General features: G+C 35.8%; 3 protein-coding genes across 4 annotated transcripts; 1 reads left to right on the forward strand and 2 right to left on the reverse strand.

Moving 5' to 3' along the window:
- Positions 1 to 235: 235 nt before the first annotated feature.
- Positions 236 to 9,746, reverse strand: LOC132064510 (DExH-box ATP-dependent RNA helicase DExH9). Its single transcript, XM_059457507.1, has 15 exons — positions 9,465 to 9,746; positions 8,390 to 8,677; positions 7,592 to 7,792; positions 7,288 to 7,506; positions 5,442 to 5,780; positions 5,004 to 5,108; positions 4,740 to 4,850; positions 3,874 to 4,124; positions 3,314 to 3,437; positions 2,914 to 3,196; positions 2,678 to 2,832; positions 2,255 to 2,404; positions 1,936 to 2,168; positions 1,081 to 1,345; positions 236 to 807 (listed from the first exon to the last, which is right to left on the reverse strand). The coding sequence occupies exons 2-15, from the start codon at positions 8,654 to 8,656 to the stop codon at positions 529 to 531; spliced, it is 2,982 nt and encodes a 993-aa protein (XP_059313490.1). The 5' UTR covers positions 8,657 to 8,677; positions 9,465 to 9,746; the 3' UTR covers positions 236 to 528.
- Positions 9,747 to 11,199: 1,453 nt separating this feature from the next.
- LOC132064512 (zinc finger CCCH domain-containing protein 5) lies at positions 11,200 to 19,417 on the reverse strand. 2 transcript variants are annotated; one of them, XM_059457509.1, is made up of 9 exons: positions 18,894 to 19,415; positions 17,165 to 17,317; positions 16,937 to 17,074; positions 16,602 to 16,760; positions 14,890 to 14,982; positions 14,100 to 14,216; positions 13,714 to 13,788; positions 13,295 to 13,518; positions 11,200 to 12,396 (listed from the first exon to the last, which is right to left on the reverse strand). In XM_059457509.1, the coding sequence occupies exons 1-9, from the start codon at positions 19,248 to 19,250 to the stop codon at positions 11,379 to 11,381; spliced, it is 2,334 nt and encodes a 777-aa protein (XP_059313492.1). In that variant the 5' UTR covers positions 19,251 to 19,415; the 3' UTR covers positions 11,200 to 11,378. The 2 variants fall into 2 exon arrangements, with proteins under 2 accessions (XP_059313492.1, XP_059313495.1); XM_059457512.1 differs by lacking the exon at positions 13,714 to 13,788 and having other exon boundaries at positions 18,894 to 19,417.
- Positions 19,418 to 20,412: 995 nt separating this feature from the next.
- LOC132064513 (NADPH-dependent pterin aldehyde reductase) lies at positions 20,413 to 24,346 on the forward strand. The gene is made up of 5 exons (XM_059457513.1): positions 20,413 to 20,697; positions 22,167 to 22,236; positions 22,728 to 22,921; positions 23,470 to 23,642; positions 23,886 to 24,346. Exons 1-5 carry the CDS (start codon positions 20,440 to 20,442, stop codon positions 23,953 to 23,955), a joined length of 765 nt encoding a protein of 254 aa, XP_059313496.1. The 5' UTR covers positions 20,413 to 20,439; the 3' UTR covers positions 23,956 to 24,346.
- Positions 24,347 to 25,138: the final 792 nt, after the last annotated feature.

Consider the following 25,138-nt stretch of genomic DNA (forward strand, 5'->3'; position numbering starts at 1 on the left):
TTTTTCACACCTTATATGTTTATAGTAATAAAAGTTGTATAAATATATTTATGATGCTTAACATTATTTAGGAGTGATTTATTAATCAGTTTAATCATTTAAGTAAAATAAGTTTGATTTGAAAACATACACAAATGTAAGGTGTTTTCAGATTAATGAACATGAATACTGTGTCTCATATCTAGATTAAATCATTTTTTATTTATTTATTCTAACTGAACGTATGCGTCAAAAATTGTCTTCCGCTCTGATAGATTGAATGAAATTAATTTGTATTTCATGTGGAGGAAAAATTGAAAAAACCAACTAAATTTGAAACAAGAATAATCCGTTCTACCTTTAGCTTGGTTTATGCTGTATATCTAATAAATAATAAACTGACATAATTAATTTGGTTTTAATTTAGCTGAAGAAGAGAGTCATGGATACCCCACCTACAAGATTTGAGCACATAATTAGTGGCATCACCTCCATCTAACCTAACCTCTGTATATGGACCATCGACAGAGACGCCTCAATATTATATATCTACAAATAGAGAGATGCAGCAAAGACAATGTCCCTCTTGATCTTGGCAACAGCCTCTTCAAATTTTGCCTCAAGCACAATATCCCCAATGGATTTTGCAGCTTGTATTAGCTGCTGAAGAACTTCCTCCAATCTCCTGATAGCCCTGATTAGACTGCCCTCAAACACTGGAGTCATTTCCATGATCTCATAAAACTTAGATCCTCGAGCCCAGGCATAGACGGCCTCCATGATATCAGGTCGGAAAGAACTCACAAAGTTCTCAACGTCTATTTGGACCTATTGAAAGCACAACAGAATTAGACAAAATGGTGTACAAGTATAACAGCAATAGTTGCTCTTTTGGTTGTGGAATATGGAGGGTCCTCGTTAATTAGTTTCTTAATACTATTGAACTGATGTTACGAATTCAAAGCGGTGTTAATGTGAACATGTTCAATTAGCCCGAAAAACTGGTAGATATTACACAGTAAAACACGTTCATTCAGCTATGGTATTCTATACCATAATTGTCAAGCTTTATCAGCATATAACCATTCAGATGACACATACCTTGCTCTCGAGCTGAACTTTTGCCACCTTCCTAGCTGTATCCTGTAACTGTGCAAAGAGCAACTCAAGCTCTTCCCGGGGTTTTTGAGCATCCTGAAGCTTTTCTTGCCACACAAAACAAGAGAGAAGAGAGACCATCTCCTCCACTTTAAGTTCGGTGAAGGTCCCATTGAACATCAATTCAGTCAAGGTCAACTCATCTGCGCTGCTGATTTCACAGGCAACCTTCCCTTTTGTCTCCACAAATTCATCCCTTGTGATGTATCTGCATAATTCCCAACTTTATAAGCACTTTCATGCAATCCACCAATCAGAGCAAAGTCATAAAGAACAAAAGAATTCCAGAGCAAGAAACCGTGAGAATAGATGACATGAAGAAGAAGCAAGTACAATACCAAAAGAGTACCAAAGTGTATTGCAGAAACAAAGATGGTTCAATAACTCTCCTGAGGTCTATTTTACATTGATTATTATCCCAAGTTAAACAACTGCCATAACACCATGTACCACATATCAAAGGAAAGGATTAGAATTACAGTAATTACTTGGGAAGTTACGGGCTTATTACAACACAAGAAACATTTTGTATGTTCCTACACCTTTGAAAAGGTAAAACAAATTGCAATATAATTCTGAAGTAGAAAAGAGAGGAAAAAAGAGGGGGAAAAAAAAAAAAAAAAAAACGGTTCAACAATGGAAAAGTATCAGTAAGATATAAGAGCAATAACAATATAAACAGCATGTATACTCTAATTTTGACAGCCGGAATAGACAACACAGTGCAACTTCAAAGAAGAAACAGAGCCTGTCAGCAAAAACAATACGAGGTTGGTAAGATAAAGGAAGCAGATTTACCCGAGTCTCCTAAGAGCTCTTTTCCTTGCTTTAAGTTCATCTTTGAAAGCTAAGATAGTTGAAGTACGCATTGTTCTCTTAATTGATTTGATTTTGCTAGTAAGTTCTTTCTTCTTATGCAAAACCTTAAGCTTCTCATTTATAAGGGGAGACTTCGCTATCTCGTACTCTTCAAACAGACCCTCCAATGCCTCTATCCTATTTGAGGCCTTCCTGTACGAGCTACTTTGAACCTGCAGAACATGCATCGAATGAACACCAAGCTAACCAGCAAGTTAATACCAACAAGTGGGGGAGAGAGAGATAGACTGCTTCTGACCTTCATGTCATCTTCTGGGTGTAAGAGAGGCATGCCCTCTCTTGAAAATCTATTGAGAACTTCTGAAACCTTCTTTAGTGTATTTTGTCGAACTTCCGAAGGCAAAAGATCCTTTGGTATCACAAGACGGACACTGCTCAAACTATCAATCTGTCAATAAATTGTTTAGCAGAAAATACATTAGCTAAGCCACACAAGCGGAACCACAAGCATACATTTAAGGTGCATGATTGTCAGAGTAAAGGACAGCAAATTTATGTCATCAACCATTTCTATATTGTCTTTCATGACCTACCAGATAGAAGATACATGGAACATATGAATAGATGATAAAAGATCTTCAGATCTATGAAAATCAACGGATTCACATGCAGAAAGAGAAGGCAAAAGGCATAGAAGGCTAAAGCGGCCTAAGGAGCTTACCTGGGATAAAGGAAGAGAGACAACAGCTGGTTCCCCAGTATCCTTCAACTGGACAACTTTAATTGTTTTTCTACCAACTTCATCCTTCTGCACTATACATCTTGTGAGTACATCTAATGTATAGTTCGCGTCCTCTGGTTTTTTGTTTGCATCATCTGAACATGACATTCAACTAAAAGATAAGGAGTCTAACTAATAAGAGAACCCATCTGACGTCGATTTATAACTCATCTCACCTTCAGAAAGACCTTTCACCCTTTCAAAATTAATTATTACTCCCCATGTGACCTCTTCCTTGATGGAGAAGGTTGGAACATCAACATCAACCTTTGTACACTCAATGCACACAAGCCTACCAGGCTGCAAGAAAGGTAAGCAATATTTTGGAGAGAAAACAATGCCACGTACATCCCTCTTCAAGCTCTTATATTGTTCTAGCAGATTATAATATCTCTCAAGGCTGTCTTCTTCTTCAATCACAATTGAGTCTCTCTCCTCTTGAAGAAGTTTTGCTTGTTTCTGGCAAGAAAAAGGAAAAATAAAACCAAGTCCCAGAAGAACTTTACCGACAGAGAACCCGGAGTTGAGACTTTGATATTTAAAAAAGAAAAAGAAGAGTTGAGTCAATTGACAAACCTCAAGATCAGGAAGTGCACGATCTGCTTGAAATTGATAAAATGAGTTACGGAGCAGATTTTCGGGATGACCGTCTTCAGAACGTATTTGATTTAAAAGCATGTTGTAGCTTAAATGGAAGGCACTGACATACACAAAATAGAAGTCAACTACAAAGTTGAAAGTGTTATACGATGATAAGACAATTTTTTTTTTTTTTTTTTTTGTGTGTGTGTGTGTGGTGGGGGGTTGATAAGACAACGATAAAACAGCTTTATTCATCTTTTATGACCAAAAAATCCCCGGGGCCAGTGGCGCACACTTCGAAACTCGGTGGATAATGAACTCGCCCCTTACATAGCCATACTTATTTATTTAACCAACTATTCATTTTTCAGCAGTGCCAAATAGCTGTATAGTTGTTATCAATGCATTATTTGCTGTCTATGTCTTATTAACTGTACGTTGAAACTTCTGAACCTAGGGAAAAAATAAAGAACATATTCTGCTCCTCCTAAGAAAAAGGAAGATAATTTACTCAAAAAAGTCTAAGACTTAAAATGAGAATTCAAAACTGGTACCTGTTTAATGCATCAGCACTTCCTTTTAGCATGAATTTAGCTGTTGAAGGTTCAAGCTTCTCATCAACCATAAGGATGCAGATCCCACGTTCATCAATTCCCCGACGACCAGCACGACCACTCATCTGAATATACTCACCACTGGATATCCACCTAAACTTGTCTCCATCAAATTTACGAACATTTGTGAAGACAACAGTTTTTGCAGGCATGTTCAACCCTATACTGAAAGTCTCTGTGGCAAACAAACACTACAAGAAAATCATATAAAGCAACCTGATCAGTATTGAGATTAGAAGAATCTCTTACAGAGGATTAAAGTATACATGTAGGAAATTTATGCATATGCAGGTCCAAACTTGCATGAGTAAGTATCTATGTGTATCTATGACTTCAGAAGTACTTAAAGTTGAGGTAAACATCTCTGAATAAAAAACCAAAAGCGATGATATATATATTTCTCCGGCACCTTCATAGAATGATGGCAGAAACATATTTCAGATGTAGAGCCTAAGCAGGCAATGGACACTTAAACAGGAGTATAGGTCCCAACTCATGGTCCCACTATGAACAAGAACTTTCTCGCTAAAACAGAAGGTGACCTAACAACCAAAGCATCATTCTATCACTTAGTTGAGATACTATTAGTACTCTATCATAGCATTAATAAATTTGTAGATTTTAAGCATTCTCATCTACTCCATAACTGCAGAAAGTTTTCAGGACACAAGACAAATAGATCTTTGTAAGCAAGCATAAACTTAATTCTCATCTTCTGAGAATGAATGAAATCAAGTAGTCACATAAAAATACTTCTCCTAATAGGATTAATTCTTCGAAGCAATTAAGGATTTCTTTACTCCAACCTTAATGAATCCTTCTTGGAACAGGATTTCAATCACTTCTTTCAATATAGGAAGCAAACCAGAATGATGCACACCAATTCCACGTTTCAATAGGGGAAGCATATTTGAGACCTGCAATGTCGAATACAGCAATCAACAATTAGCAAGTACTCTATCCAAAGATTTTTAAACTATGAAACAATAATCTTTTCACATAACTGAACCAACTGCATAACCTAATATCTCAGCTATATGACTAATAAAAAATAAATATAAGATGCTCACCTGGGGCAGCTTTTTATCATCATCCGACAACATGTCCATGGCACTCCAGAAAATAGTTTCAATATTCACCTTCTCGTCATCATTGTTTAGATCCATTTTGGCCATCTATTCCATATTCAAAAGGCAAAATAGTTAGCCTATTAACCCAAGAACCACCGTATTTAAACAGAAATAAATGCTCTCATGTGCCAACAAATTAAAAAATCCAAATAATCACGGAGTGTTAGTTTTTAAAAGTGGATGGAACAAAATATATTTCTACAGTATGGAATGTCATGTCAAAAGTTGTTGGCATGTGCTCTTCTCTCTGAACCAGGTGAGAAAGGGGTAAAATAGAGAAGAAATCAGGAAATTGGTATGCTGGTATGCCAACTTCAGAGTACAGCAATATATCCATTTACGAATTATACGCTTCAGCAAAATACACAGAAAACACACCTGCATTGCTAGAAGTTCACATTCTCTTTTGCTGAAGCTGAAACATATTACAGGATCATATTGCCGCTGGATAATCATTTTAACCATCTTGAATATGTCACTATCCTCGCCAGCTTTGCCAACAACCAAACCCTTCTGCCACTTCCCATTCTCTCGTTTCTTATCCCCTTCATTGGTGGGAACAAGAGCATTCAAAGCTTTCTGAAAACTATCCTCACGAAATTTCCCTTTATCATCAACCACCATGTATAACCCATCACCACCAGAAGGAAATATATAATGCTGAAGTGGTGTGGGTCTATAGTCTGTATAAACAATGTGACATGGCTGCTGATGGACCTGCACTATGACAGACCAGATTATTATCCCACCATAAGATTCATAAACAGGTTAAACTTTCATAAATTAGTATCTCAGAAAAACAAGAATAACTCAACATTGGTCTTTCTAAGTGGTGGAATATTTTAGTAATAAAAGCTCTCCTCATCGTTTGCCATTATGGATGACTTGATGCCTCAGTTAGAACTGACCAGAGTAATTGGTAGATACAGCTATTGATTTGTCACAAAAAAGGGAAGAGATTCATGAGTCATGGGACTCCTGAATAAGTAGGGAAAGAGAGGCAAAGGGATTAGGGGAAACCCCCTAAGCTTCTACAGTAGTTAAGTTTCTTTTGCAGTTCAGGATGAGCCAGTGGTCCAGCTGGATCTAAATAATGGCCTTGTATCCCTATGTCAATCTTTAGTCCAAAACTCTTTTCTTGGATTCTCTCTCAGAGCATCATCCTTAACTAGCCCATGCTACATATTCATGTTCTCACTAAAGGGAAGTGAACCTAAAAATGCCCATCAGATACTTGGGCTTCCGTACACATCCATAACAAATACGCATCATACAACAAGCAAACATTTTTATTTTCCTAAGATATAAATAACAGGCAAATATTACACAATTTAAATGGAGTAATGTCTGGTCATTGAGGATTCATATAGTGGCGACCCAACTTGTTTGGATTGAGGTGTAGTTGTTGTACGCAAATTACAAGATTTTTTTTAAACCTTGACGGTAGCATCTTATAATCAAATAACAGCCCAAGATTACAAGATGTTAGATTATTACACTTACGTTTTACATTGTAAAGAACATGCTAGTTCACTACCAAGCATATATCAATCAATCAATCATGTCAGAAACACCATAAAGATCAAATTATCTGCACTGCTGATAAAACAGAATCAAATCCCCTTGACCCTTCAATACATAGACATGCAAAACCTATCTACTTCGGGAAGTAGTTTATAAAGGCAGCAAGGTTTGTTTTTTAATATTACTTTCAAGACGTAAGCAGCAGCATCATGATCACGAGTTCTTTTTTTAAATCAAGTAAAGGTATTTTCATTCATAAACATGGCCAAACTGGCCATATACATGGGGTATACCAAAAGGTAAAGAATCTACAAAATATGATTCTCTACAAACTCCGCCCAATCATCTATACAACAAGGAACTTTCTGTTTACACCAAAAGAAAATAAGGGAGCGGAGGCTACTCCTCAACTGAGAGAAACTCAATTCTACTCCTTCAAAAGCTCTCCTATTTCTCTCTCTCCAAACTACCCACATTAAAGCAAGTGGAACCACTTCGTCTTCTCCTCCTTCTCCAATAAGAAGTTCTTAAAAACCAAAGGAAATCAATAAATAACGTTGTTCCAAATATATCTCAAGAATTCCAGTAAACTTTCAATGAAGGCCGTTAATAAATATAGTAGGAAGTCATATACATGAGCATATGAGATGGTTTCAAGCATCAAGCATACTGATCAATTTCAATGAGTTTTAACAAGTACCTTTGCAACCCAATCTGCAAACTCTTTAGCATTGGGCACCGTGGCTGAGAGGAACACAAAGTGAGAATTTTTGGGGGCCATAACAATGCTTTCCTCCCAAACTACTCCTCTTTCTCTATCACGCATGTAGTGTACCTCGTCAAAAATAACCCAAGCCACCTCCCTTGTAAAATCTGATCCTTTGTACAGCATACTACGCCAGATTTCTGTAGTCATTACCTGAAATCAAATCACCTTAGCCTACCAAAACCCAGCACGGATAAGAAAAACTATGAGCAAAAGCATCTAACAGAAACTGGCATACCAGGCAAGAAGCATTTGGATCAATCGTGACATCTCCAGTCATCAGACCCACATCTGAAAACTCCTCTTTGAATTCTCTATACTTCTGATTACTAAGAGCCTTAATTGGTGAAGTATATACTACTCGCTGGTTATTTTTCAGCGACATGGCAATTGCATACAATGCGACAACTGTCTTTCCCGCTGACGTGTGTGCTGATACCTACAGGCACAATTTCCAATTCAGTCCCACCACCTTTAAATATACAATTTATCTAACAAAGGCGAAATTTAAAGAATCTGAAAAACTGTAATTTTCCGTCTTTATATAATTGCCACACATCTGCAATCTAAAGAATAAACTTACAATATTATAAGGAAAAGTAGGGTACGAGATAGAGTTATTATAAGACAACAAGATAAGATAAAGCATAAAATATAATTATTAAATAATAAGCAAAGGCAAAATGAGAATAAGAAAATAAGATAACGACACCAAATAATGGGACTTTTCTTTGTTACATAAAATGGGACTTTTCTTCGTTACATAAAGATGGATTTCACGATACGGTACAATAAAATTTAAGTGACAATCAATGGGACTTGGCGTTACATAAAATGGGGCTTTTCGTCGTTACATAAAGATGGAATTAATGATACGATACAATAAAATTTAAGTAACAATCAAAACAAAAATTATATTCAAAGTAATAGTACGATATAATACAATAGCTAACAACCATCCAAACAAGCTGTAATTAGGGAGTGGGACTTATTTGATTGACTGATCAATTTATCTATTGGGAAAAGGCAAACTTACCATGACAGATTCACCATTATTAAGGCAGTTGATTGCTTCAGATTGGAAAGGATCAAGCGTAAAAGGGAACTCCTTAGCAGGTTTCGAATCTTGTTGAGGCAAAGTGGAAGTTGAAGCAGAGGGCACATACCCTTCTGGATATGATACATCATGCAAACACGCCACTGGCTCGCCGACACCTAGTAAATCATTCTGTTTCAACTGTTTACTTGGAGGTATATTATCCTCATTGGAGAATTCTTGTGATTTCCTCTTAAAAGAACCCATCTTTCACTATTACTCCACAACCTATAACAATTCAATCAAGAAATTAAACCATATTCAGTCAAACTGCTACTTTCAATCAAGAAATTTGATATGACCTGTTAAATATCTCTTTCGACTGCTGCAATAAGGGTTGTACCCTGCATTTGAGTAGTAGTATATTCCAGTAGTTTAGTTAGTTACAATCTTTCTATATTGTCACTTAAGTCCTATTATTTCTTTTACACTTTAGTCCCTCCCCAGTGGAGTTGGTTATATGTAGCTCACTTCTCAGTGAGCAGGGCAGCTGATTAATGAGAATTATCTTACCTTCTTAGTTTCATTTCGATTTCCATTTATTTTTCAATTCGATCTCAGTTCACATCAAAATTAAACCATATTCAGTCAAACTGCTATTTCAATCAAGAAATTAAGCCATATTCAGCAAAAGCTGCTACTTTCAATCAAAAAAATTAAACCATATACAGTAAATATGCTACTTCCAATCAAGAAATTAAACCATATTCAGTAAAGCTGCTACTTCTAATCAAGAAATTAAACCATTTTCAGTAAAGCTGCTACTTTAAATCAAGAACCATATTAAAAAAACTGTTACTTTAAATCAAGAAATTAAACCATATTCTTTAAATCAAGAAATTAAACCATATTCAGTAAAGCTGCTACTTCTCTGACATGTGATATAACACATGCTAGAGGTACAGATACATTTATTAACTTGAATGAGAAACCTAAACTATTTTACAACATGTATAAAACAAGAAATTATTAAGGGGGGAAAAAAAAGAAAAAAAAAAGAGTGAGGGAAACGAACCTTGTTTGTAAAGAAGAAATAAAAACTTTATAGCTATAGAAGAAAGAACTCTAAAAGAGAAGTTTAATTGGGGCAGCCTTTTTTCAATAAATATTATGAAATTTCTCTGAGTTTCTTTGCCTGCCAACTTGTGGACCTAAAAGCTAAAACTTGGAGGGGCTGGTGGCGGCTACTTCCCTCACTTCGTTTTCTCAGGCGGACATGGAAAAAAAGAGACGCTCAAAATCGCAGGGTTGCCTATTTATTTTATTAGTAATAAATCTCTGTGTGTGTTTAGTTTGGCTCCGTGGTGATACGGCTATTCCCCCTATTTGGCATGTTATATGTGCTCATTTTTAAATTAAGCAAAAAATGCTAAACATTTAGGAATCATAAATATGGAGCACAAGATGTTACTTTATGATAAGTATTTTTCTTCTAATTAAATTACCTTAAATTATATGTTATTATTTTATGTGATTTTGTATTTTTGTTCCCTTAATTTCATTTTTCATTCTATTTCTTGTCTATACTTTAATCCATTTTGACTGTAGTTTAGTTGATATAGCTAAGTGAAAAGATCAACTAAAATCGAACACATACTTATCTATTGCAATCTGCAGATGATATATATGCAATAATTTAGCTTTTGGTGATTGTTGTCACACGGTTATTATTATTATTATTATTAGTAGCGAAGGTGCAAAAAAATAAATATATTCATTCTCGCTTATTCATAATTCTGAAAGTGGTATATATATATAAAATAAATTATCCATCTGGTACAAATATACCCGAATTTTAAAAAAATTTATTTAGGTTATTTTTTAATTAAAAAAATGCCACGTGACTTTAAAAAAAAGTCTAACCATTTTTTTTAGTAGACATACTTTTCTAAAGCCACATAGTAATTTTTTTTTCTAGTAGGTTGGGTCTAGTTCGTTTTTAAAAAAATGGATAGACTTATTTTTTTAAAGTTACGGAGATAATTTTTTAAACCGAACCATACCCGACCCATCAGAAAAAAATTACTATGTGGCTTTAGAAAAGTATGTCTACTAAAAAAAAATGAGTAGACTTTTTTTAGAGTCAAGTGGCATTTCTTTTAATAAAAAATAACCTAAATGGTTTTTTTTTAAAAAAAATTCCGTCAGCAAAAAAAAGTATATTGCATCATTTTGTAACGGCAGGGGTATATATACACCACTTTTATAACGAGGATATATCTACTCTAAATCGCAAAGCTGAAGGGTATATTTACACCTTTGCCCTTATTATTATTGTTACTGTTGTTGTTATTATTATTTAAAGAGTTTTTGAAACCAAAAAGAAAAGAGGAAAGAAACCCTTCCATTTATGGAGAGTAATCCTAAAATTGAGCGGCGAAAGTCAAATCTTCTTTCACACGTATTTGTCTCAAAAAGAGATAGGCGCATTCAGAACTTAAATTCATTTCTCTTTATAACATCTCAACTGTATAACCCTTAGGTGTTCCTCAAAGATTGATTTTACTAAATTTTGGACATAATTAGCTCGTCCTTAAAATAGAAAAGTTTTCAGAAAGATGAGTAGTACAAAGTTTCAAATAGTACTGATGGATTAGTTTGACCCCGTTAAAGAGTTAGTAATCTGTTGCTATTGTCTAATCAGAAATAGCTGACACCTTAAGTAAGGCAACCAACGCTAGGTACTTCAGCATCGATTGGAAAAAATGGCCATATTCCCAACTCCCAATTCCCCACTGCAGTTGGGAATGTATCAGAGATTAACCTGATTTTCATTCAGACAAGGTAAAATGTCCATTATTTACAATCAAGACCAAACTCAGCAATGGTGGATGCATATAACTTCATATGCTACCCTCAAGTTCTTTCCAGCATTTCAACTGATTATATAAGGTATGAACCTCGTGAAAATAATAATGTTGTGCCTGTCTTACAAGCTTAACTTAAGTTGTTTGTGTCCAGCGTAACTCCTGTCTTTTTCATAGTGCCCCCTATCATTCTCTTTAGATCTTTTTGACTTCTTTGCAGAGTCCATCCTATCCCAGTTCCCCGTCCTTTTTTGGCTAATTGATCGGCTACTCCACCTTGTTGTACTACCACTATAGCCCTCATCATCCTTCAACTCAGATTCCACATTGTGATCTTCAGAATCATCAATTACAGAGTTCTTACTACTTTTAGAGTGTGTTCCAGTAGCACCTTCATCAGGTTCCCAGCGGCCTCTTTTTCCAATGTCTTCATTATGGTGATAATGGTAATCCATATCTGAATCGACACTCTTTTCAGAACTTGGCTTTCTTTTATCTGTGATAGCAACAGTCCAACCTCCAGTAGTATTACTATCATGGCTCCCGCTTCTCTTATCCCAGTGATCAGGTGATGATGTAACACTGTAATGACGCCTAGACCTGCTTCTTCTTTTCTTGTGATGCAAATTTCTGTCTCGTTTCTCATCCAACCACTCACCACTTGAAGCTGTACTATGATCTTCCTTCCTATATCTTAAGCCCCTCTCTCTGTTTCCAGATCCTGCATCTCTATATCTACTCTTTTCTGGCAAATCATCACCTGAGTCGAAATCACTAACTACTTTTTTGATGTCACCATTACGATGTTGACGCCCCATTTTTTCATTATGGTGGTTTCTTGATCTTTTCCTTGTGCGGTAATGGCGCCTAACTCCCTCTTTCTCTCTGTCAGATAAATCCCAATCAGACTCACTACTGTGGTATCTATTTTTACCATGTTGATTTGTTTCCTCTTCATGTTGTCTTGGCTCCTCATGTCGTTTCTTCTCAAGAATTTTGCGCCGTTTTCTATCAGTACAGTCACCTCTCTCTTGATGTGTCCTCTTATGAACATCATAATCCTCATCGTGGATCCTTGAACTTCTGTTCTCCCTTGAGCGAGATCTTCTCTCCCTTGAATCGGACATTATAGAGCGATGCCTGTCATTTCCAGAAAACTTAGCAGAAGTTTTACTTGAACGTATTATAAATAACAAAAAATTATGCTAATAACAAATCTACGCCTCTTCTTGTCAGCAATATTCTCTGGTGCAAGAAAGCCACATATTATAGCATAAAATGTTTAAAAAAGGGTGTTGATTGAATGCTAACCGTGCTTTCTGCACTCTATGCTTGTATTACGGAAGAAAAAGGAGAGATTTTCATCACCAAAAAAAGGAGAGAGACAGCCATTTGGGAACGCACAGAAGACGAGAAAGGGTATAGAAATGATATTCAATACGAATAGTAAAACCATGTCTGGACCAAGCCATTTTATTATTTGTCTTTTTAAAGCCCTTCACCACTGTTAGTTGAATCCTACTCATTCATGCAAGGAGTATTAGACCATACAGACCTATTCTAATATTCTACCAAATTACTCTATACCGGATCCAAACGACAAGTCACAGTATCTCATGCTCAAGATTGATATGCATCCACATATTCACCCATACCTTTTGGAAACTTAAAACATGCAGGTATACATCTTTCATCTACAATCAAAAAAGAATGATGATACTGAGGGAAGAAAGAGGAACCAACAGGTCTGAGCAGAATTACATATCACCTAACCCAATTTTGGGTTAGGTTTGACCCAATTTTCTTTAACCTGTTCTTAACCCACCACATTCAACACAACCACCTGATTGCCACAACTATAGATCCAACAGGCATGTCTCAATGTGATCTCTTAAGATCAGAGAGAGCCATAACTGAAGTATCATTTTTGAGATGGGCATATCAGCATATTCTTTTATGAAGATGAAAGTATCAAAGATATGATCTGATAATCGATACATTATCAAGTTCACATGAAAGATACCACAAGCTAACCGACCTGTCAGAATCAGCTGCCAGCATCTTGTGGGAATTCAATACCCGTTCTGAGTTTTTCCGTTCAAGCCGTCTATCATAGACAGACTCATCAGCATACCCAAACAAAGCAGCCATCTTCGTAAGCCAGTATCTTGGTGGAGGTTTGTCCAAGTCCGCCCATTCATAATCTCCACCAGGATTGCGGAAACAATGGATGAAGTTGCATGCCGTTCCACGGGAGCATGACTGTCAACACGTGTGTAATTCATGTTAAAAAAAGGGAGGAACAGAAGATCTTAATATCAGAACCAGGTAAACAATAAAGATGTTCTTTAACTAATCTACTCCCTACAAGCACTGCTGACCCAAAAAAAAAAAAAACAGGAGTAACTAAGTTATAAACACAGAACTCAAGCAAGAGCAGCAAGATTCAAGTTGTACCTTAAGCTTCGACTTCATGAATTCCCCACATATGGCAACCTTCCATTTTGTTACACTAACAAACTCGCATGTGATCTATAAAGAACCAGATATGCCAAGAAGAAAAACAATTGTCATTAAATTCTAGCCATGTGGTTCAAGACCAAGTAAAGTGCATATATAGGCTATTGTGATCCCTAGAAGTGTGTATTTGCATGCATTAGGGTGTCAGTATTATCAATGTCGGCTCTCCCAGGGTAAAAAGAAACAATATGATATATTCAAAAGGGGAAATTTCATGTGCTTTCACGCGATCAATTCTCTTAAAAGAAAGTTACTAGAATAACAAACAGCAAAATGCATCTCATTTGAACTGCAAACCATTAATTTGAATGTTAGTCAAATACCTGTTTGCCAGCGAAGTAACGTCCATTTATAGAATGATAAGCAAGCACCGCAGAATCTATATCTTTGTAGTGTACATAAACATTCCCTCGCAAATGAGATGAGCTGTTTCTACACACCTAAATGTGGAAACATATTAGTTGGTTACACAATTAAAGGAGAATAAGAAGCAAGCTCCTTCGCTAACAGCATTATTTTGCAAATAAAACTTTTCATTGTTATGTGACACAGCTCTCCAGAAGAGCTCCTTGGTTACATCTGCAGATACATGTTTTAGATTCTTAAAGCTTCTCCTGAATGTCAAGATAGTTGGGGCTTTTCGGGGATTCCCATATTCGATCAAAGAAAAAGAAAACTAAGGAATCATTTTTGTTGCAACTTTTGCAGGACTTATTTTAGAGGGAAGTTTTCCCTGTGGAAAAGTCATGACAATTCCCACGTTTTTCCTGCTCACAAACTCACCTAAAGTGCAACGCAATTAACTTTCTAACACTCCTTTTGTTTCCTTGACAACCAAATGTACCTAAGAGAAAAGGCTAGAAATCGCAAGGCAACAACTCAGCCTTTGACATCATTCTTCTTTCAGGAAGGAGTAGCGAAACCGTGATTCTACTATATGCATGAGTTCTTACTATTTGCGACTAACAGAGGAGCAACATGCTTTAAAAGAGTAGAAAAGACACTGCTCACTTCCAAGAAATACTCCTGCTGTCACTGATTTGGAACTTACATCCTAAATTGAGAACATAATAAGCAGTAAATTCAACAACAGAAAGAAAGAGACTTCACTACCTTGAAATTTATAATTTCTCCGAACTTCAAAAATTCTGTGTGAACATCCTCATAGAATTCCTCAAAACTAGATTCAACTTCTTCATCTGTATACTGTAGAAAGAGAAGAACAGAGGACAACAATTGATTGCATAAACATATGCAGGGTATGTGAAAGACAAATGGAGGTGCAAATACAACTAGCAAGTACTTAAGCGACTAAATAGCTAACAGATAACCAACAAGCTCTAACATAAGCCAAAATTGGAAAACCTCAAAGATTTTGCAGATTGATACTACAGAGAGCTACCCAGAAAAGATTCAGCATGCACACTCATGTATGCATAAAGACTACGCAGGTATAACGAATTAAATCCAATAAACGAAAATCCGGATTTGAGCATTTAGTACTGGACAAACTACTAATTTCCAGAGATAAATTAATAACCTTCAAATTTGCTAAAAATAATAGTTGTTTTTTAGCCCTGCAGCAGAAAATATAATTATAGTGAAGCTTATTAAATAGAGGCAAACTTGTAACAGAGATCTACAAGTCACTTTATGTCAGTTATGCAAATAGGAATATACTCTGCTAGATAATGGTACGGCGTTGGAGGTTCGACTTAAGATACAAATTCTGACACTAAAACCACTGCCATCTACTTGAAGCTATTGGAAAAGAACCTACGCGTTATGTCATTGTGAACTATGTATTTCCCGCCAAATTAGTCACGGTATATGTAAAATGAGTAAGAGAATCAGAAGCTTGATGATTAGATTTTCGGATGATTGTTAAGACATTATCTAGCTCCTCTATCGGCTTGACTATGGAAAAAGGGATCTTGTCAATCGTCAACGAGTACCAAAGAGCTACATAGGTTGCACCAGGTACCAAAGAACTTTGTCAATCCTAGACACATCTCTAAAAGGTCTAACCCGCAGCTTGATTGCTAATCTTTAAGTTACCAATTACACGCAATAGTAATACCTTTTATGCAAGAAAGGCAGCACAAATCCCATTCAAAAATAATTTCTTATTTGTCTTCCTTTTCTCTATTACCGAGAACAGATGGGTAAATAACATGAAGAAATTGCAAAAAGATAGAAATCACAAACATACAACTGTTACATTCAGAATTCTTTAGCTCACTTTGCAAAATAGGATACAGAGTTGGCTAAGAGTCTCCAGCTGAATCGGCGCAAGAAACATGTGCCTCCAGAATTTTCAGGGCAGATATTCTGTTTTAAGGGAGTTAAAGAAAAACGAAAAGCTTCTACTGTGAAGAAAAATAAATTATTTTTTGAGTATAAAAATATATTACTACTCAAACATAATCCATCGCCCATCACTTGGATTGCAAATGAAGTGACCACACTTAAAGAAAAGGGGATACGATTAAGAAGAAAATGACCACAAAGGAAAAAAGAGGATTAATGTTCCAGCCACAGGTTGACATAATATTTCATTACTCATTGGCAATGACAACCAACATTGATCAGTACTGATGCAGCTAAAGAAGCAAAAAGGTAGACCTACCCAAAAATTGAAAGATTTATCTATTCAGGCTTGTACTTTTTTGCTTTTGTAAAGAGAAGCATAAGCAACCTAAGGAAGAACTGACCAATAATTTCAGAATAGAAGTTCCAAAGAAATGCAGTAACTGAAAACTATTAAAAATTAGCAAAAACTAAAATCAGGATACTAGAGCCACATGAAGACTTCATTAACAGACCTCAAGCCCCTCATCCTGCTCCCAAGCAAAGCCAGGTCCACAGTACATGTTCTTCATGAGCAGTGTGCAGGATTTATCGGGATAAAAGTGAACCCTACTGCAGCGTGAACCAAATCGACAAGCCCCGGTTTTAAGGTGGAAAGGACAATGAGCTTTATCCTGCCATGTGATAACCAAGAAAGCAGATGGTCATGCTAGACAAAATGAGAGAAGAGAAGAGAGTAATTATTTTGACTATTAGAAGTTTAGCACATACGGAAATGGGAATAAATGTCATCATTATTTAGGCAGATCTATGACAGAGGACATTATAATTAGGATTTATAGATATTTACCTGCTCAGTTCCAAAATTAGGAGTCTGTACAGCAACATTCTCCAACAGCTGTTGTGCTGAAAGAGATGATGCATTCTTGAAGTCAGCAAAGACTTCAGATTGTGGAGGCAGTGGATTGGATGTTGGCCTATTGGGATCCTGCATGAGGCAAAGGACAGTTCATTGCTGAAAAAGGACAAAGGATGGATTTGGGAAATAAACATATTATAGAGAATTACAGATTAGTACCTCTTTCACAATCACAGGATCTGGATCCTTCTTTTTCACTTTCACTTTATTCCTCTTCACAATAATCTCATTTCCTTGCCATATAATTTCAGGAGGCCCGTCTTCTACATATTCCCACTCGTCATCTCCATCTGCTTCATTCTCAAGAGCAACCTGCTCGGATGCATGTATATAAAGAATATCAATTTTTTTTTTTTTTTGATAAAGTCATTTACTATATGAAGAATATCAATGGACCGTGAAAATCATAGCACTTAAAAGAAGTAAGACAGACACAGCAGGTCTACTAGGGAAAGGAGAGAGAGGAGGAGACAGAGAACGAGTCACGGACATTTGCATATGCTGCTAAATTATTCAAAAGTTTTAAGAAACAATGAAAGATTTGATGTTTTTGTAGAGAACCGTGTCTTTTTGTAGGTCTCTAATTATTGGTATACCTCTTGTATATGAGATTTTTCCCATTTTTAATGAAACTATTCCTTACTTGATTAAAAAGAAGAATGATTGCAATTAAACATGGTAACATAGATTATTTGGATCAAAGGACCCATACCTGAATCTCTATGCATGTCAAACAAAAGAAATTCATGCACACATATTTTACTAACACTTGCTATACTAGATGTGGCAATAGAACTAACTTTGCACACAATAGTAAGCTGTTCGCTGAGGTCAATAATCTTGAAAACACAAACTAATTTATGCAGTGAAAGAAGCACATGATATGCTATATTTTCCACTTGGTTTATGTAAACGTATTTGAATTTTGACACTAAATTAAAATAGTTTGTGTTTACAATTTCTCTCCAATGACCAACCCCTATGTGCATTCTCTCTGCATCGCACTCATTGTTAAACCACAACATACTTTTGCATCTCTAGAAAGCATCCACCAAAATGTAACCTACTACTACAAAGTTCAACCGAGTCCCGAAAATGCAAAATTCTCTATGCTTGCTTAGAACTGACGGAGGTACAAGGATTGGGAAAGTCAGTCACTTCATATTTCCTCTTATAACCAAAAAATGCTGGAAAACTTCTGATTACTTTCATTACTTCCTCAATTTGTTTCTCGTCACAGAAGTCCATTTAACAAACATCCAATAACCTTAGTTCCCAATATTAACAACAGCATACCCTAGTCCCATGAGTGGGGTCTGGGGAGGATAGAGTGTATGCAGACCTTACCCCTACCTAGGAGGTAGAAAGGCTGTTTCCGATAGACCCTCGGCTCGAGGAAAAACAATTCAATGCAATTCGGAAAAGGAAGTAGCGGAAATGAAGAAGTCATGGCAAAATACTAAGAAAAGCATGACATAACATTTTGAACAGTAACTACTACAAAATAATAAACTAATCAAAGTACAAGAAGAGCATATAGTAACAGAAATCGAAGGGGCTGTTCATCCGAACCCCCTTCAGCAGAAAATTACACTGTTTATACATGGTTAAAATTATTATTTTTTGCATATTTTTTACTCTTCGTATTTTGAACCCCTTTAGTGAAAATCATGGCTCCGCCAATGACTACAGGAGTAATGCTGCTACTACTACTAGTAGTAAGGAATTGTTTGGCACTTTCGCCTAATTTAATCTAACCACGTTGATAAACAGCCATAACCAATAAAGTTAATACACAATCTACATAACTCAAAGTTGACTGCTAAAAAGACCTGTTCGATTGCATCTGCATATATTAAAGATAATGTTAGGCGCGAAGTGTGTATACCTGACTTTGTTTCGCTTTTTCTTCCTCATATTCCACTCTCCTTCGTTCTTCTTCTTCTTTCTTTCGAGCAAGTGCTTCGAGAAAGAGCCTTTCTCTCTCCTCAAATTCTCTCCTTTCTCTCTCTAATCTGTCCTTCTCTTTCTCCTCTTCAAGCTGTATCCTGCGAAGCTCATCGGGATCATTTAGCTTAGCCTCTTCTTCCTCACGCGCCTTCTCAGCGAGTTCCTTACGCTTCTGCTTCCTCTTCTCCTTCTTCGTTAACTTCCTTTTCTCCTTACGATTGTTGCATATCTGATAAATTGTTTCAAGTTCCGGTGCTTGCTTGTCGTCTTCTTCGACTGATATCGGTTCCGTCATCGTCGATGTCTAGGGTTTCAATAGAGTGTTAGTATCATGGTTTCTATCAAAAATGAAATCGGACTCACCTATTCTACTGTTGAGTTTTGATCATTATACGGGACATTTAAATTTCATTGTGGCAGAATAAAGAAAGATGAACAAACACGTTAATAGCTCATTGGTTGTCCATCTTTCAATTTTTAGCTATTTTATGCATTTTTGTGCTTTATTGTTAAAGGAGCGTAAAAAAAAAAAAAAAGTATTCCCTCCATATTTAAAAAACCAAAAACTTATTTTAGGGGAAATCTGCTTTTTTAGTTTTCACAAAAGTTGAAAATTATTTTTTGTTATTATTTAAAATTACTTATTCTTTTCACTAAAAGCTAGGCCAAATATTTTTCATCTCTAGACTCTCAAGCAACAACCACGTTTCCATACCACCTAAATTGTTCCAAAATGCATATTACTACTAAGTACTAAGTATTATTTAGTTGGGATTTGCACATGACTTATTGCTTTCCTGCAGAAGAAATGTTATATGTGTGCTATTGTTGTTAACATAGAGAAGAACTCTATTTGTATTACGTGAAATCATTCAGAGCTCTATTTATATTGAAGGACCTCAAGACGAGGAAGGTAAAATTATAACAACTAAATTAATAAACGTATTTTGTCACATGTAATGAAAACATGATTGTAAAGAATCTTGAGGAGCTACATTTCTATCCATAACATACTGTAGTTGATGAACTAGATATAGTAGCTTTAGTGGAGCTTTACGGAGGAAAACATTTTCTAATTATTTCATGTTTGATTGATCAAATATCTCTATGGAAAAAAAATATCTATGAGTTAATTAAAAATGAGGAAAACGACTTCATTAATTAGAAAAACAAGTTACACATTGATTGTGTTCTTCTATTCTCCAACACACCTCATCTTCACCCCCCTCACCCCGTTAGCTCCGGTCTCCACCACCCACGCCCTTACCTCTACTTCCACCTGTCATGTTATTTATCTAGATTATATACAAATACTTTTAAGATAATATTTTCTGCATATGAAAGGAAGACAACAAAATAAACCAGACATAAGCTGCTCAGAATTCATCTGTGAGGAAAAAAAAAATAATAGTGATTCTGTTAGTATAATACTGCTCAGAATATCTGAAAAGAAGCGTATTTCTTCTACTTTATTTGGTTAAGACATGACACTAACGGCAATGCCCACGATGGCAGGAAACCCCAGTATGCGATTAGCCGGAGGAGGAGCGAAACGGACGGTGTTAATCACGGGCGTAAGCCGAGGGTTAGGCAAAGCCCTAGCCCTAGAATTGGCAAAGAGAGGCCACTTCATCATCGGCTGCGCTCGTTCTCAGGACAAGCTCAATGCCCTTCAACCCGAGCTGGCATCCGCCACCGCTCCTCCTTCAGAAAACAAACACCTCCTATTGAATGTCGATGTGGTAATAATCCCTTTCACATTTTTACTTCCCCCCGCCCTTTGGTCTATAAATTCGCCCCTGGTTATGTGTGAACTGTATTTGCATCCGTCAGAGTTGCATTTCAAATCTACTCCCTTCGTCCATTTATACTTGTCCACTACACTAAAAATAGATTACTTGTCCAATTAAGAAAACCAAGAGATAATACCTATTATATTATTTCCATTTTTTTTTTTAATGAAACTGCTATCTGTAATATATTATTTCCAATTCATTTCCCAACATATAATAATTAGGGGTGATAACTAGGATTATCATTTTATTTATTGCTTCTTAAGGGCTATGTCAAGTCAAACATAGACAAGTAATCAGGGGCAGAGGGATTATACCTTAAAGCTTTTTTTTTTTTTTTTTTTTTTTTTTGGGTTTCTAGTTTAGTTTACTGAGGAAATTGGTTAAATTATTCAGTTACAGGGATTACTCAAGTTGGTCATTGTCTATGGATTGGCATTTGTTTGTAATGTTGTTGGTTTTGATGACCCAATACATTATGAAGATACGGCAATTTTTTTTTTTTTTTTTTTTTAAAGCTACAGTCATAGAATTAGGTCAGTTGAGGTAAAGGATACCATGGAAAATATGATTAGAAAAGCTTGTGGTCCAGATGATATCCCTATAGAGGTTTGAATTTTGGAAGTGTCTTGGAGAGGTTGACGTAGGATGACTTGTCAAGCTATTCAATGTTGTATTAAGAAGTGGTTGGATGCCTGATGAGTGGAGAAAGAAAAGATACTACTACCAATAGCCTTGTTGGTTAAGGAGAGATGGAGTACATGTTTGAAGTTGAGCAGAGTTTTTTTTTCACCTCCTCAATCAATACTCCTCTTTATATTTCTGAGTACTTGCTCTCCATGTTGCTCTCATCTAAAGCTCAGGTATTTGTCTTAGTTGAATGTTATTGTGGTGAATAAACATATTAGTTGACTGCAATAATGAATAAATGTGTGTGTTCATGTGTATAATTATACAATTTCATTAATTTGTTTGACAAAATAACTGATCAGCCTCCATGCATCTATCGACATAGAGCTCGTTTTGATTAGCTGAAAAAAAGTGGCTTTTAAGCATAAGTGCTTAAAGTATTTTTAAGTGCTGAAAGTTATTTTATAAATAAGCAGTTACGTGTTTGGATTAAAGTGTTTAAAGGGTTTTTAGAAGTAAGGGTAGTATTGGAATTAACAGAAAATATAAGGGATAAAAGGGTAAAGTTGTTGGTCAAACCAAAATGGCTTTTAAGCCAAAAAAAATAAGTTGGGGTTGAGCAACTTCTTGGTTTTGGCTTATTTTAAGCACTTTTTAACTTAATTTAAGCTGTTTTCTATTTTTGCCAAACACTCAAATAAGTTAAAAATGGCTTATAAGCTGGTTTGACCAACTTATAAGCCAATCCAAACGGGCTCATAGCTTGTGTTTTTTTCTTGGCATTTCAGAGTCTAAATAGCAGCGTTGAAGAGTTTGCACGTGCTGTTATGGAGAAAAAGGGCGTTCCTGATATCATTGGTACTTGATTTACAACCTTGCTGTTGCAGTACAGTTATTTTATTTTATAAAGGACATAGTGATCTTAACATATTTGCTCCCATTACAAATATTAAAGTGCAATCCTATTCCTTCCACTCTATCAACAGCATTGAATTGATCTTTTTACGATTTGATACTTCAGACGAGTTTTTTCTGAAATTTTGAGTCTTTTAATTTAAAAGAAGAATATATTGTACGTGAATGCACTGTGCGATGGACCGACTAAAAATTGGAGAAAGTTGATCCTATTTAAGGATGTTATTTCTCAGTTTCCTGTCAGTTCTTCACAGTGATAGATGAATCTAATTTAACCCTTAAATGATTATGTCACTTACCCAACCCGAATGAAGTTTGCTGAATTGGCAGGTTACACTTTTTATGGCTTTAAATTGGCACTCTACAGGTTGTACTGGTCTCTTTTTTTTATCTCACATTCAGACAAATTAACCTAAAATATGAACCTCGTCCAGTGAACAGTGCGGGAACTATTAATAGGAACAACAAGCTTTGGGAAGTGCCAGCTGAAGAGTTTGATTCTGTCATTGATACTAATCTAAAAGGAACTGCAAATGTTCTGCGTCACTTTATTCCCCTAATGCTGGAGAAGAAGCAAGGAGTGATTATAAATATGTCTTCTGGATGGGGAAGATCTGGCGCGGCACAGGTAAAACTCAGTTTCTACTGAAATCACCAGAACTTTATCCGTAAGGTTCCCATAGTTCTACTCTAGTCTGTTAATCAGATTGCTGATGATTTGCAAAAATGATGTTCTTGTATGCCAGATGTTCATTGGATCTCATATTTTATGTCGCTAGAAAGTTCCAAATCATAAATATCTTGGATCTTTTCCTCATAACTGAGGGAAACATTAAAGGGTTGATTAACTTAATTTTGCTAGGTTAATCTGGGTGACATTTGAGTACATTTACACTAGATGACTTGTAATGACCATGGAACTCAAAATGATCCTTTAAGCATTTAGGAACCGAAGTTGCATTCATTTTTAGGTCTCAAATGTGAACTTTTAAACTGGCACTTCAAAATTTGGAAGTTAACGAGGAAGAAACTTAATGTATGTGAAGCATTACCAGAATAATATTGCAAATGGATGATGAAAAAGCCTATTTAATTAGATTTCCATTACTAGCTTATATCACTTCCAGGGGTTCCGAGTCTGACTAAAATTGTTGAGACGTGATTAAATCTTCACAGGTGGCACCTTATTGTGCTTCAAAATGGGCAATAGAGGGTTTGACAGGGTCAGTTGCGAAGGAGTTGCCCCCTGGAATGGCAGCTGTTGCACTTAATCCTGGTGTCATCTACACGGACATGCTTCAGTCGTGCTTTGGCAATTCAGCATCCCTCTACCAGACACCTGAGTCATGGTACTTAATACCTTCCACTTTCACCTTCCTCAACTCAAACTCGTGAAGAACTAAGAATTACTCATATATGATTGCTTTGGCTGTTTAAAGGCAAGTTTGACAGCTTTATCCAATTGGTACATGGGGCTTGTCTTGGAATACTGCAATTTGGCTTTTAAGTTTGAAGTTATTGCATTTGCTTCAAGATGAGTTTCATACTCCTCTACAAGTTTGCTAATTTTCAGAATCCTTCTACCTTGGCAGGGCTCCCAAGGCAGCTAATATGATACTAAATCTGACCATGGCCGATAACGGGGCGTCTCTTTCTGTGTAAGTTTATGCAGTTGAGTGACATACTAGCTTTAGTAGGTAGCAGAGTGATGGAAACCACCAGCATTTGACTCCATCGAGTATGATATCATTATTCCCCCAGAGTTGTCTTATGTTTTTGTGAGTTTAGGAGATTTGAAAGATTTGTAATGTTTTGAGCAACTAAGAGGGGGTCAAAGGCAGTTTAGGCTTATGTAAATTTTTGTCTATTTGTTTGATCAAGTAGGTCATTTTTTCCGAGCAATGTTCTTGTTTTCATTGCTATTTGCTAATGTATCAGCTGGTCATCCTCCTAATCATCCATAACATAACCAGATTTGCCTGATAGCTAGTACTTGGTTCGTGTAGTTATTGCCACTGCTATTATATAATTCTGAGGTGCATTCTTTCATTCAGTAATGTTTTCTAGTACGGGTTGCTTTTTGTTTGTTTGGAGCAATTGGTTGGGCTCTTTTTTCACTTCATTATTGTTTTGGGTTTTAAAAAAATATTTTGCAGGACGTAGTTATTTTTTTAATCCCTTTGGAGGAATTGTTTTGGATTTCTATATATCGTTAAGTTCCAAATCATTTCACAGTCTTTTATATGATTGGTTAACTAAATCGACCAAGCATTATTTGTTATATAATGTATCAATTATTTAGAACAAAAAGATCACGTTGAAGAAAAAAAAAAATGATCAGAAGAGATAAATGAACTGATCAGAAGAGATAAATGAACAAGATCTATTTGGCTCGAAGTCTATCCAGTTGTGCCAATGGCACTTTCAAACAACTAAAAAAAGTTGGTTAAAAAGAATATATGTAAGTAATTCTTGTCCAACAGATTTTTGGAAGTATATAAGAGGAATAACACGACTTCAAAAGCTTTGTCGATGGAGGTTTTGGCACCTGATTGTCTCCAAGATCGGAAAACATACAAATGTCACTTTAAGGTGTGAAACCTGCTAGAGCTCGTGTTTTAAAAACACAATTTCTTTAATATGGGAGTTTAATTTTGTTTTTAAACCAATAAAGAAAATATTTTTTCACAACAAAACGAGACCCCACTTATTTAATTTCAGAGAAGTTTTAACAAAATCGAACAAGAATTGGTAAATAACAAAATATGAAGAATGTTTCCTCAAGAAGTTCTTTAAACAAAATTTAAAGCATATTGATATATGGGTTTTTATTTTAAAATTCAAT

Source organism: Lycium ferocissimum, chromosome 7, assembly GCF_029784015.1.
Source record: "Lycium ferocissimum isolate CSIRO_LF1 chromosome 7, AGI_CSIRO_Lferr_CH_V1, whole genome shotgun sequence".
Taxonomy (NCBI): domain Eukaryota; kingdom Viridiplantae; phylum Streptophyta; class Magnoliopsida; order Solanales; family Solanaceae; genus Lycium; species Lycium ferocissimum.